Source organism: Lontra canadensis, unplaced genomic scaffold (assembly GCF_010015895.1).
Source record: "Lontra canadensis isolate GAN:19392208 unplaced genomic scaffold, GSC_riverotter_1.0 scaffold78, whole genome shotgun sequence".
NCBI classification, from domain to species: Eukaryota; Metazoa; Chordata; class Mammalia; order Carnivora; family Mustelidae; genus Lontra; species Lontra canadensis.
Window position 1 is genome coordinate 9693380 of NW_022631072.1, and position 13144 is coordinate 9706523.

The 13144-nt window shown below is 36.3% G+C and overlaps 1 protein-coding gene across 4 annotated transcripts in view; it reads left to right on the forward strand.

Moving 5' to 3' along the window:
- EML4 (EMAP like 4) overlaps positions 1-13144 on the forward strand; it is a 151686-nt gene that overhangs the window by 60015 nt on the left and 78527 nt on the right. For all 4 annotated transcript variants that reach the window (XM_032882017.1, XM_032882018.1, XM_032882015.1 and 1 more), the window contains exon 2: positions 5757-5939. In XM_032882017.1, the coding sequence (XP_032737908.1) occupies positions 5757-5939 (183 nt within the window). The remainder of the gene's footprint in view (positions 1-5756; positions 5940-13144) is intronic.

Consider the following 13144-nt stretch of genomic DNA (forward strand, 5'->3'; position numbering starts at 1 on the left):
ATTCTGATGTGATGCTGCATTGCCAACTTTTGGATATTTAGAATAAAGTATACTTACCTCTGGAAAAGTAATATATTTAACAACTCAGAAGCCAAATTAACTAATTCATTATAGTAAAAGCATAATGAACAATTATCATTGTAGTTCTAAATTATAATATGGAATATTGAAGTTTACTTAGTTACGTATAACTTTGGTTGCAGCTCTAATAAAAGAGAATTATGTTGATAAATAGAGTAAACTAATGGACCTTCTTTCTCTCTCCATTCACCTCCCTCAATCCCTGACCCCACAGTGAGTTTAACAACCCTTGAGAGTTCATTTGTAGTTCATATTTTAGCTTTCAAGGCTAGAAACTGTTTTGAGAAGAAGCAAAGACAGGAGAGGCTATTGTGATACAAAGAAAAAGAGCTAATATGCTTGATTAGGAAAAGGGAGTGTAAAAAGCTCCCACAGGGGTCCCTAGGTAGCTCAGTAAATTAAGCATACTATTCTGGAGTTCGCCTCAGGTCATGACCTCAGGGTTGGGAGATCAGCTCCCTGCTGGGCATGGTGCCTGCTTAAGATTCTCTCCCTCTCCTTCTGCCCTTCCCTCCTCTTCATCTTTTCTCCCCCCACCCCTTTTTCTCTCCAAGAAAAAGAAAAGGCCAAAGGCTCCCAGAAAGTAGACATATATTCTATTTACTGAACAGATATATTTTGTGAACAAGAGTGTAGTGCATTAGAGATTGGGAGAGAAAAAAAAAAGTTTCCAAAGTAGAACAATAGATTCTAGAGAGTCATCTGAGGGAGGAACTCTAACCCCAGTTTGCTGTGTGACCAAGATTAACTCGCTTGATTACCCAGAGTCCCAGTTTATTTATCTATAAAATGGCAAGAGGAGTTGTTGGTCTTTAAGATAGTCTTTTCTAGCCTTAATCAATGAATGCAAATTTAAGTTAATTGCCTAAATTCTAGGTTTTTGGTTTTTTTTTTAATTGGAACACTGTATCTGGAGGAAACGTGGTTTAAGAAATCAAGCTTCAAAAGCAATGCATCTTAAGATTAAGTAACATATAATACATTTTTATGGTGAATTTCAGATAATATGGAAGTACATGAAAAACAAAAATTGCTTTTTACTCCAGTCTTTCTAATCTCACTTTCTTAGAAACAATGCAATCACTGATTTGATGTATACCCTCCTAGACTTTTTTCCTGTATGTACATTATTTACATATTTAAATAGTTTGCTTTTTTTTTTTTTTAAGAAGTATGTTGGTGCATGTATGTATTTTAATACATTATTCAGTATGTATTGTTTTGCAGTTTGGTTACTTAAGTTGTCTTGTAGAGCTCTCAATTTTTAGTTTATATACCTACCTCATTGTTTTTAACTTTCTATGATGTGAATGTATCATAGCTTACTAACCACATCCATGGACTTTAGGTCATTTCCAGTTTTGTGGCAGTAGTAAACAGTGTAGTAAAGAACATCACTATACAAGATAGAAACTTACTGAACCCTCACTGTATGGCACTACTGTGTATTATCTTATCTAACACCCTCAAGCCTAAGATAAGTACTAATTAGCATGAAGAAATTACGCATGAGGAGATCAGTCCCAGAGCTGCCAAGTAGCAAACAGATTTACTGAAGCCTTTTAACCCCAGAGTTCTTGCATTATTCTTCCATAGCTTTTGTTGGATTCCCAAAGAGATTCTTGCTCCTGAAAAGGTGAAGAGCCAAGATTTTAGATAGGAAGGGTATAGAATTTTAGAGTTATAAGGAACTGTGGGGATCAGCTGCTCTGTTGCTTTGTGTCTCCACTGCTGCTGACCCTGTAATAGATCATCAGAGGGGGAAAGTTGAGAGTGCAAGAAGGAGCATCGTGATAATGTTTATGCTAATATAGTGGACATACTTGTCTTGGACAAACTGAGACACAGACACCTTAGCCCTATCCTAGGCCACCATTACCTTTCACGTGGGTTACTACAGTAGCCTCCTGCCTGGTCTTATATTCTTATTCTTTTTTGGCCCATTCTAACACAGAAACGAAAATTACTTTTTCAAAACAAAAACCTGATTATGTCACTCAGTAGTTTAAACTCCTTTAGTACTTTGTGGGGAAAAAAAAAAAGTTTTTTGGTCCTCCTGTGATTATTAAAGAATGCAGCATGAAATAGAGTAAAGGGCACTTAAATTGTAAGTCAAGAGTCCTGTGTTTGAGTCTCAGGTATCAGTACTGATTTGGTGACCTTGGGCAAGAAGCTATTTAACTTCTCAAGCTATTTCCTCAAATATAAAATATAGATAGTGTGAGGAGGGGGATATGGTAATAAGTATGAAAGGTACAGTATAAATGCAGGACATTGTTAATAGTTAACCTTGTATTTATTTTGCCCTTTGAAAAATTGTCTTTGTGTCTTACCACAGTATCTAGCAGGTTGTGGTAGGATTTTTATAAGCTGAACTACCTTTCATGTAACTATCCAAGTTTCATAATAAAAACCTCAGTCATGGAGCACCTGGGTGGCTTAGTTGGTTAAGCATCTGGCTCTTGGTTTCAGCTCAGCTCATTATCTCTGGGTCACAAGATTGAGCTTCGCATTAGCTCCACACTCAGCAGGAAGTCTGCTTCCCCTCTCCTTCTGCCCCCTCCACCTTTCCCCTGCTTGCTTGCTCTCTCTCTCTCTCTCTCTCTCTCTCTCTGAAATAAATAAATCTTCTGAAAAAATTTAAAAAGTAGGTTAGGAAAGTTAAGTGACTTGACCAAAGTAAAAACAGTTACCATGCCAGTAGTAAAATGCAGGGCTATAACCTTGGCATTATAGTCTGATAATCTTTCCACTAGGCTCTGTTACCTTCCCAAAGTAATTAAGAAGATCATGTGTTTATAAAAATCACATATTTTATCTGTGATTGTAATTTATTTTTTAAAGATTTTATTTATTTGAGATAGAGTGAGAGAGAGCGAGCACACGCAAGGTGGGGGACAAAGGGAAAGGGAGAAGCAGACTCCCTGCCAAGCAGAGAGCCTAATGTGGACCTCGGTCCCATTATCCCAAGATCATGACCCCTGCAGAAGGCAGACTTCCATCTGGCTAAGCCACTCAGACTCCCTTCTGACTGTAATTTAAATATACAACTCATCCTTCAGAAATTGAGAATAGTGTAGAATGACATGCCCATATAATTTACTGACTTCATCAGGACTTTTGGGTTATAAGAAATGGTTTGCAAAAAGGTTATGTAATTAGCTAGGAGGAATATTATTAGAGCATCTCTGAGAATTGAAGGTCCAGGACTTACAGAGATTAGAACTGGATCTCAGGGCAGTCAGAACTCTATCACTAATGGCTCTAGGTCTTTGTCCTTATAGTTAGCAAACCATGAAGAGAGGTGGGCCACAATTTCCTTTTTGGGAAACTTGGGGAGGATTCCATTTGACCTACCTCATATCTCACAACCACTCCTGTAGGTAGTTATTAGATTAAACCATATGAAATTGCTGATAGTCATATTTTTTTACCAACTAAAGCCATTTTGTATGGTTCAACCTATTAATAGTGTAGAGTGGTAGAGGGGATAACAAGTCATCATTGATGGCCCTAATAGGACTTAAGAAAATGGTGGAGTTCCACAAAAAGAGAAGAGCTGCTGTTCTTCCCACTAGAAGGAAGAAAATACGAAAGCATTCTGGGCAGACAAAAATAATAGTGACATAAGAATGCCTGGGTGGCTCGGTTGGTTAAGCGTCTGACTCGGTTTTGGCTCAGGTCATGAGCTCAGGGTCATGAGATTGAGCTCCGTGTCAGGTTCAACACTCAGCATGGAGTCAGCTTGGGATTCTTCTTCTCTCTTTGCTCCTCCCACCCCTGCGCCCTTCCCTCTACTCTCCTCCTCCCCAAATAAGTAAGTCTTAAAAAAGTAATAATAGTGACATAATACAACACAGCTTACAAAGAGTGTGGTTCAGCTAGACTTTAGCTGGGCCACTATGGAAACAAAAAAGACCTCAAATATTAAAATTTCTAAAGTTCAAAATGGAATTGTTCTTACTTAAGCAACAGAGACTTTGACAGAACGGTCTTTTATGTAAAAAATGCACCCAAAGCTCTCAAATTATAACTTTTTTTTTTTTTTTTAGGAATTTATCAAGTAATCAACTTTATTATAATGTACAAATTTACTTGAAACAGAAGTGTTAAAACTTCCAGCAGCAATTTTGCATTTGTCCACTTCTTTCAAATCATAACTTTTGTACTCTTCTGTTGTATCTTAATGTTTATTAGATGTCAGATGTGTCCTAGGCACCTACATCGTAACCTGTTTAAAGATGAAGAAATTGAAGTTCAGAGAAGTAAAATAATTTGCCTAAGATTATACAACTAGTTGTTAAAGTCTAAATTGAAGATAATTTTTCTTCTATATCAATACTTCTCAAAAGATTGTCATGAAACAATTCTAAAGGCAGAAGAGAGTACATATGTACGCCTGAGAGATTTGTAGGCATATATGATCTTAAATGTGAATATTGTTTACTGATCCATAATAAATGGTGATAGCTTTGTTTTTTAAATGCTGAAGGTTTTTTTTTTTCTTTTAATTCTTAGTTAAGTTGTCTTTTTAAGAAGATGGATAGCACATTATCTCAATATGAGAAAAATGGCACACTGTGTCTTATTGTGTGAATGCCTGATCCAGTTTATGTCACTCTGGTCCAGACCATTCTTATGTAAGAATCTGAATTCCCCTCTGAATTTTCTTGCTTGTAGTGAATTAGCCAACAATTGAAATTTTTATATTTTTAGGTTCTGACTGACCCAACAGTGTGTTCTAAAGTTACATAGCTTTGGAAGTGGTTTGTAATTGCTATGTTGTAGCTAAACTTTATTTAGTCTTTTTGTTGTTGTTGTTACATACTTAAGGCAACTAAATATTAGCTGGGTACTCTACAGAAACAACAATTTTTTTCTCCCCAAGAGGTTGGCACATTAGTGGGTAAGAAAGAACAACAAGAATATTTAGCAGTATTTTGTGACACTTTGGGAGTACAATAATAAAGACTGAAATAAAGAGTTTTCTGATCATTGATGCTGAAGGTGATTGGTTCCCAATCTGATACATAAAGCAAAACTGAAGTGATTTGTACTCCTTTTTTATTTTCATAGAGAAGTAGGATAATAATGTGGTGATTAACAAGGATGTTTTGGCTGGGTGCTTGGGTGGTTCACCCAAGAGCGGTTGAGCGTCTCACTCTTGGGTTCAACCCAGGTCATGACCTCATGGGTCATGAGATCCAGCCCTGATTTGGGCTCCATGTTCAGCAAGGAGTTTGCTTGAAGATTCTCTCCCTTTGCCCTCCTCAACCCCGCTTGCTGGTACATGCTTGCTTTCAAATAAATCTTTAAAAAAAAAAATGCTTTGGATAGTTTACTGTCTTACAAGTTTCCAGAAGTCTCCAAAGTGATACATTTAGAGAATGTTTTGATGAAAAAACCAGTTAAGGTGATAGTATAATAATAGGGAAAATTTGATCATGGGGAAGATTTTCATAATTTTAATTAAGTGTCAGATGTATTAACTTTTACTATTTTTAATTCATTCAAATAGCTGTGAAAATATTTGCAGAAGTTAATCTGTGTAAAAATGGTGGGTTCCCCCCCGATTTTTATCTTTTATAAGACTCACATAAATAGATCTTATCCGTTGTTAAATTCTTTCTTAAACAGTTCATTCTAAAAAAATCCATATTTTCTTCATTTTATAGATGATAGTATTTCTGCTGCAAGTACATCTGACGTTCAGGATCGCCTCTCAGCTCTTGAGTTACGAGTTCAGCAACAAGAAGATGAAATCACTGTGCTAAAGGCAGCTTTGGCTGACGTATTGAGGCGTCTTGCAGTCTCTGAAGATCATGTAGCCTCAGTGAAAAAATCAGTTCCAAGTAAAGGTAATTGTTAAAGTAGGAAGAATCTTGCTTTTTGCAACACCTTCTTTGCAGTAATATATAAAACTTGTGTATTTTATCAGTGACATTGAAATTGGGAGTATAAACTATATTTGTCTTTTGGATTAACTGACTGTAGTTTTTTGTTTCCTTTTTTTTATTCCTAAGAAATTCTGAAAGTTTACTATTTATTATTTTAAATGGGAGTTTTTTGGTAATACCACTGATTGTACTTGAAGGCTTTCATAGTATTTGTGTGAATTTAGTATATTCCAGTCAGATAATGAATTTACTGAGGGCAGGAACTGAATCTTCTTTTTGTATCTCCCATAGTAATTAGCATTGTATCTTGAATATAACATGTACTTTTTGAGTCAGTAAGAAATTATAAAAATCATCATAATTTAAATAGCCTTATTCCAGGCCTTAAGTGGTCATTAGTGAGCAGAATCCTGAAGAACTTAAGCTCTGAGACTCATTACCGATGCCAATATAATATTAATTTTAACTTAAAGATATTGAGGTTTTTCGCAGGTTGAGAGAAAGTCACTAGGATGCTGTTACTCTGAGTTTGGAGCAGATATCCTGTGGCCTTTCCCTTCCTCCAACCACCTAGAAAGAATTTAAAATTCTTTCATGTTACTCAAGCAATTGTTTTTATTATTTCATATTCTTCCTGATTTTTTTTTTTCATAGAGTTGGTGGACATAGGCATGATTATTCTTTATTTTGGCAGTGGGAAAACTAGGGCTATTTATGAAATCTCTTTCTGAATGTGAGTTTGTGGTATACATGGTGTGGAGATAGACACATATAGATAGCGGAATTGCAGGTCTAGTGTTCATGCTAATCTTGGCTAGCAGTAAGAATTTGGGAATATTTAGCTTGTGGATAATAGTTTAAGCCATAGAAAGAGGATATAAAATGGAACAAGGTTCCCGATTGTTGTGTTGGGAGCTCTAGTATTTCAGCAAAGAAAGAGTGATCCATGTTGCCAGATGCTACAGAGAGGTTGAATAAAACAAAGACTGAGAGTTGACCATTGGATTTGGCAGTTGCAAGATTACTAGAAACATCCACAGGCAATTGCAGTGGAGTGATAGTATTGCAAATCAAATTACAGTATTTTGAGAAGCAGCAGTTGAGAATTGTGGTACTGGGAGTAGCAACTGTAGCCACACTTTCAAAAATTTGCCTGGGAGGGGAAGATGATAGTAGCTAGAGGAAGTTGCTAAATTGGAAGTCAGCTTTAATTTTTTTTTTTTTTAAGATGTTATAAACTTGAACACAAAGATATGCTGAGGACAGAAAGGCAGAAAAGATTTTAGTGGGGGTGTCACAAGGGGGTAGTAATTGATGAGGCTAGTTTCCTGAGAGTTTGAGTAAGTATCCTAGAGCAGGTAAGAAACTACTGGCCTTGGAAGACTACCTCTGCTATAGACTGGAAAGAGATAAAACTGAATGGGGCTACTAAATATTCAGTTGTTAGGGCTGGAACTTTTCATTCCGTATCAGTCTTCCTCAGGAGAAAATGATGCTCTTCAAGGAGGTAAAATTGTTCCTGGGTGGTCAAAAGGATGAGTTGGAATGATGAGAGAATGAAAGACCATAGACCTTAAGAAAAAGATGCTGAGTCACCTTGAACGCACTGAGGTGGTTCATTCTGCCTGGCTTTGTGGTTCCCTTTTCTTTAACTTATTTTTAATTTTTACTGTTGAAGTATATCGTTGACATATAATGTTATTAGTTTCAGCTGTACATTATCAACAGTATCATGATTCAACAATTCTGGTTGGGTTTTTTTTTTTTTTTAATTAAAGATTTTATTTCTTTATTTGAGAGAACGAGAGAGCATAAGCAGGGGGAGCGGCAGGCAGAGGGAGAGGCAGGCTCCCTGCTCAGCAGGAAGCCCAATGTGGGACTCCATCCCAGGACCCTGGGATCATGACCTTAGCCTGAAGACAGATGCTTAACCAAGTAAGCCACCCAGGCATCCCTCAACAATTTTGTTTCTACTCAGTGCCACCGTGATAAGTGTTGTCATTGTCACCATACATTATAACATTAGTGACTATATTCCCTGTGCTGTACTTTCAGTAAATGAATGGATAAAGAGGATGTGGTATACATACACAGCATGATTCCCATTCTTAGATCTCCCACCCTCAAAGACACTAGGCCTAGGTAGTTAATAGTGAAGAGTTAGTGAAAGGGGATAGACTTATACAATCTGAAGAGAAACCAGGGGCACCTCTGTGGCTCAGTCGTTGAGTGTCTGCCTTTGGCTCAGGTAGTGATCTCAGGGTCCTGGGATCAAACTGCATCACACTGCCTGCTCGGTGGGAAACCTACTTCTCCCTCTCCCACTCCCCCTGCTTGTGTTCTCTCTCTTGCTGTGTCTTTGTCAAATAAATGAATAAAATCTTAAAAAAAAAATAGTGGAGAGTTAGAGAGGTGGCTGGATTGATCTTCTCCACTAGTGGTTTTTTTTTTTTTTTTAATTTTTTTTTTTTTTTTTAAGATTTTATTTATTTATTTGTCAGAGAGAGAGAGCGCTAGAGCGAGAGCGAGCACAGGCAGACAGAGTGGCAGGCAGAGTCAGAGGGAGAAGCAGGCTCCCCACTGAGCAAGGAGCCTGATGTGGGACTCGATCCCAGGACGCTGGGATCATGACCTGAGCCGAAGGCAGCTGCTTAACCAACTGAGCCACCCAGGCGTCCCTCCACTAGTGGTTTTTAAGATAAATGTGTCAGTGACAGGGATGATAAGTTTGGTAAAAGACTTAATAGAAACCACTTGGGCTAATAATATTACATTTCAGTCTTTAAATTTTTTTGAGAACCAGCTTTGAGGACTGCCAAGATCAAGCCAGGCAAAACTTTATTTGGTTATAAATTGATTTTAATAAAGGATTCTGGAGTTGTTAGAGTAGAATGGTGAGCCAGATCAGTTAATGTATGTGGGCTTTACAGGGAGGGTAAACTTGGAGTAGGGAAAGAACATGCTTACAATCTATAACTGCTGTTACGTACCCTCAGCTTCTGATTTTGTATAAGCATTTTAATTCTGAAAGAGAGAATGATGTGGTGTTTGGTTATTATCCACAATATTTTTGAAAGCTTATTTTAATAGTTCATATTAGTTAAAAAATTTAAGAATTTATTATGCTTAACAGCATGTTGTAATTTTATGTTGAGAAAAATTTAAACATTTTTGTCTGATTTTTTTTTTAAATTTACCAAGGTATTTCCATAAAAAAATATTTATAGAGAAATTTAAAGACTGCTTTTAAAATAACTTGGTTGGCTGGGGCTCCCGGGTGGCTCAGTCAGTTAAGCATCTGTCTTCAGGCACAGGTCATGATCCCAGGGTCCTGATACCGAGCCCCACATCAGGCTCCCTGCTCAGCAGGGAGCCTGCTTCTCCCTGTCCCTCTGCCTGTCGCTCCCCCCTGCTTGTGCTGTCCCTGCCAAATAAATAAATCAAATCTTAAATAAATAAATAAATAATTTGGAAGGCAGTGGTAATTTGTATATACACCCATTACTTATCACTTAACCTATTTCAGTGTCCTAAAATACAAAGACAGCTAAATATCTCTAGTTCCTATTCTCCAGGAACATACTTTTTGTATGTTACTCTTTCTGGTGTTTTTGTTTTGTTTTTTGTTTTTCCAGTTGTCCTTAGACTTAGTTCTTTGTCTCTGAAGTGAATTTGGGATCAGTTTTATTTAAGGCTCTTTAGTCGAGATTTACCCAGTTCTGGAGTTACAGAACCACCTGTAGCTGCTACATTGGAACTCTTTTCCACCACATACTACCAACTCTTAATTCTTTTAAATTATTAATTAGATACAGAGCTTCTTTCCATTGATTCTACTTCATAAGTTTATTATGACAGCTGTTCTTAAAAATGTGCCAATATGTTTATATTCTGAAATGGGGTCCATTAGCGATTATTCTTTAAGTTACTTCATTACTTTAGGCACAGACTTTGAAACGCTATCCATATAATAGATTAATGGGAAAGTTGATTATATAATAATTTGGGGAAATATTATTTTAGAGATGAGCATAATTCATTGTGAAGAATTAATTGCTCTAGTTCCCTTTAGTGGAGAAATTTGCCTGACCAGTTATATTTTCTGAGATTGATATTTAGATATCAAGAGAAATACATTTATTTAATATATTATTTATTTAAATTTATATATAATATATATTAAATTTATATAAATTTATTATATATAATATATATCATATTATATATTATATCATATTAAATTTATATTTATTATATAAATTTATTTAATATATAAATTTATATAAATTTTAAATATATTCATTTAAATATAAATATATTTAATATATATATTAAATATATATAAATATAAATATATTTAAATTTTTCTAATTTATTATTAGAAATTCTAAACAACTTTATTTTGGAGTTTAAATATAGTACACAGTAGAAATAATTGGAAAAATTATTAGGTGATTCTTCATTATTGACATTTGTATATAACCTAATAGATCAACTGTCAGGTTTTTTTGTTTGTTTTTATTTTTTATTTTTTCATTTTAGAGAGCAGAGTGAGGAGCATAGGGAAAGGAAGAAGCTCAGACTCTGTGCTGAGCATAGAGGCTGACATGGGGTTCGAAACCACAACCCCGAGATCATAGCCTGATCAAGAGTCAGAGGGTTAACCAAGTGACCCACCAAGGTGCCCTGTCAGTTTTGATATTAAACAGGATTAATATATTAATGATACAAACATTTGGAATAAACGTTTTAAGCAAAGTATTTTCCAGTGAAATTTTTTTAATAAAATACTTTTTTTAAAAAATGAAATTATTTTGTGGGTATTTTGTATTTTTTTTCTTTATTGAAAAGGTAAAAGGTAATTTCCAATACTGTGGAAAATTTTATGTGAGATTTTTTAGTCCTCTGTGAAATTAGAATTTATCATACTCACTTTCATGTAAAATACTGACAGGACAATAATCACTATCATCTTCTTAAGATAGCTACATTTTCTAGAGAATTTTTCTTTAGGAGTAAGACTAAACCCCCATGGATAATTTTAAGTGTGGAACCTTTTTACAAAGCTGTGGTTAAAAGCACAGGTTAACTTCCTTATTGATGAAGTCAACTAGTTTTGCAGATGGTAGTGATATGGACAGAGGGCATGATTTCACTTTAGATGTGACTAAAACTAAATGTTAATAGTGTGTATGCTTATGGCTTAATGACATTCTGCTGTGTTACTTCATAGTAGTATTGCCATTCAGTAAATGCCAAAATCAGAAATACACCTAACTAGTCATTTCCGTATTTTTAGTTCTCTTCTTTTAGTTTATCCTCTCCCATGTGCCAGCAGTATTAAAGCTAAGCCCTATTTTTTCTTGAGTATATTATGCTAGATGCTTATCTGAGGTAGAAAGTTTTCCTAACAGTTTTTAGGTAGCCAGTCATTTAATTTTCTCATATACCTTCTTTTCTGTGGAGAATTTTTTCCTTTTGACAGCATGTGTTCATAATATATGCAGCAGTTGCCACTGAGTTCCTGCCAAAAGAAAAAAAAATTACCTGTACTTTGGAACAAACGGGAAGGCCCAGGGAACACTTAGGCAGTATTAACTGCCAGGAAGACAAATTATGTCACAGCTGGTGCCTGGGAAACCCATTAAGACCTCTTGGGGTGACCAAATGAATGTAATTTGAGAATACAGTCACATTATGTGAAGACAAGCTGTTAGTACACAATGGTATACAAGCAAAGGAATCAAATTTATCTGAAGGTGGGAATCAGTCATCTTAAACCAGGAAACTGTTGGTAAGCCAAAAGTATCAAGCATTGCAAATGCCACTTGAGAAATGAGAGAACCCTGAGGAAAAATTGAAATGTGGAGGGTGTCCGTTTTCTAAAAGAAAACAGTCCTAATTATATAGAATCTGGGATAGCAGATAGGCACTAGTTTGTATCATTGCCTCTTACTTCAAATAACATTTGGGAGAAGACAAGGTTGTCATAAGTTTGCTATAAATGCTGTTGATAAGTAAATTACACTAATCAGGTTGGAAGGTGTGAATTTCCCTTATAGGCCCTTGGGCTAAAATGTCTGGTAATTGTAGAAGGAGATGGGAGAGTGTTTTATCATTTGACAACAGATCAGACTTCTGAGATGTTCCATCCTGGGCTCAAACTCATAACCCTGAGCTCAAGACCTGAGCTGAGATCAACAAGAGTCAGACGCTTAACCGACTGAGCCACCCAGGAGTCCTCAGCTCAAAACATACTTTTAAAAAATTAGTGGTCATGAGGAGTTAAAAGGACTAAAGTGCACCTTCCTGTGAGACAAATGGAAAGGAGCTTGAGTATGAGGAGAGTGGAAGAGGTCTGCAGTTAGAGCTATGGGCATGTGATAGAGAATCTGAGATAAATAAAAGATTTTGAATGTCAGCTAGAGTTCTTCCTCCATGCACCACCTTTATCCTTCTCCTGATCAAAAATTTTCCCATTGTTTATAAAGCTCAAACTAGTTCCTGAAAATATTTCCATTTATTGTCTCTTCTTGGAATTGTTTAAAAAATTTTTTGTGTGGGGCGCCTGGGTGGCTCAGTGGGTTAAGGCCTCTGCCTTCGGCTCAGGTCATGATCCCAGGGTCCTGGGATCGAGCCCCGCATCGAGCTCTCTGCTCAGCAGGGAGCCTGCTTCCTCCTCTCTCTCTGCCTGCTTCTCTGCCTACTTGTGATCTCTGTCTGTCAAATAAATAAATAAAATCTTAAAAAAAAAAAAAATTTTTTTGTGTGTCTGTTTTGGTATGTATATTTGATGTTTCTGCTAGATTGTAAACTCTTTGAAGGCAGAACAGTTTCTTACTAACATAGCTACTCTTGGGATACCTTGGTAAGTACTTGTTACATTGAATGTGGGAAGAAGGAAGTTTTAGGGGCGCCTGGGTGGCTCAGATGGTTAAGTGTATGATTTCCTCTAAGGTCATGATCCCAGAATCCTGGGATCAAGCCCCATGTCTGGCTCTGCTCAGCAGGGAGTCTGCTTCTCCCTCTGCCTCTTCCCCTTCTCTGCTTGTGCTTTCCCTCTCAAATAAGTAAAATTTAAAAAAAAGAAGAAGAAGAAGAAAGTTTTAGAAGCAGGAAATGGTGGTTTAAAAAAAAAAACACGCTTTAGAGAGAGTTACTGGGAT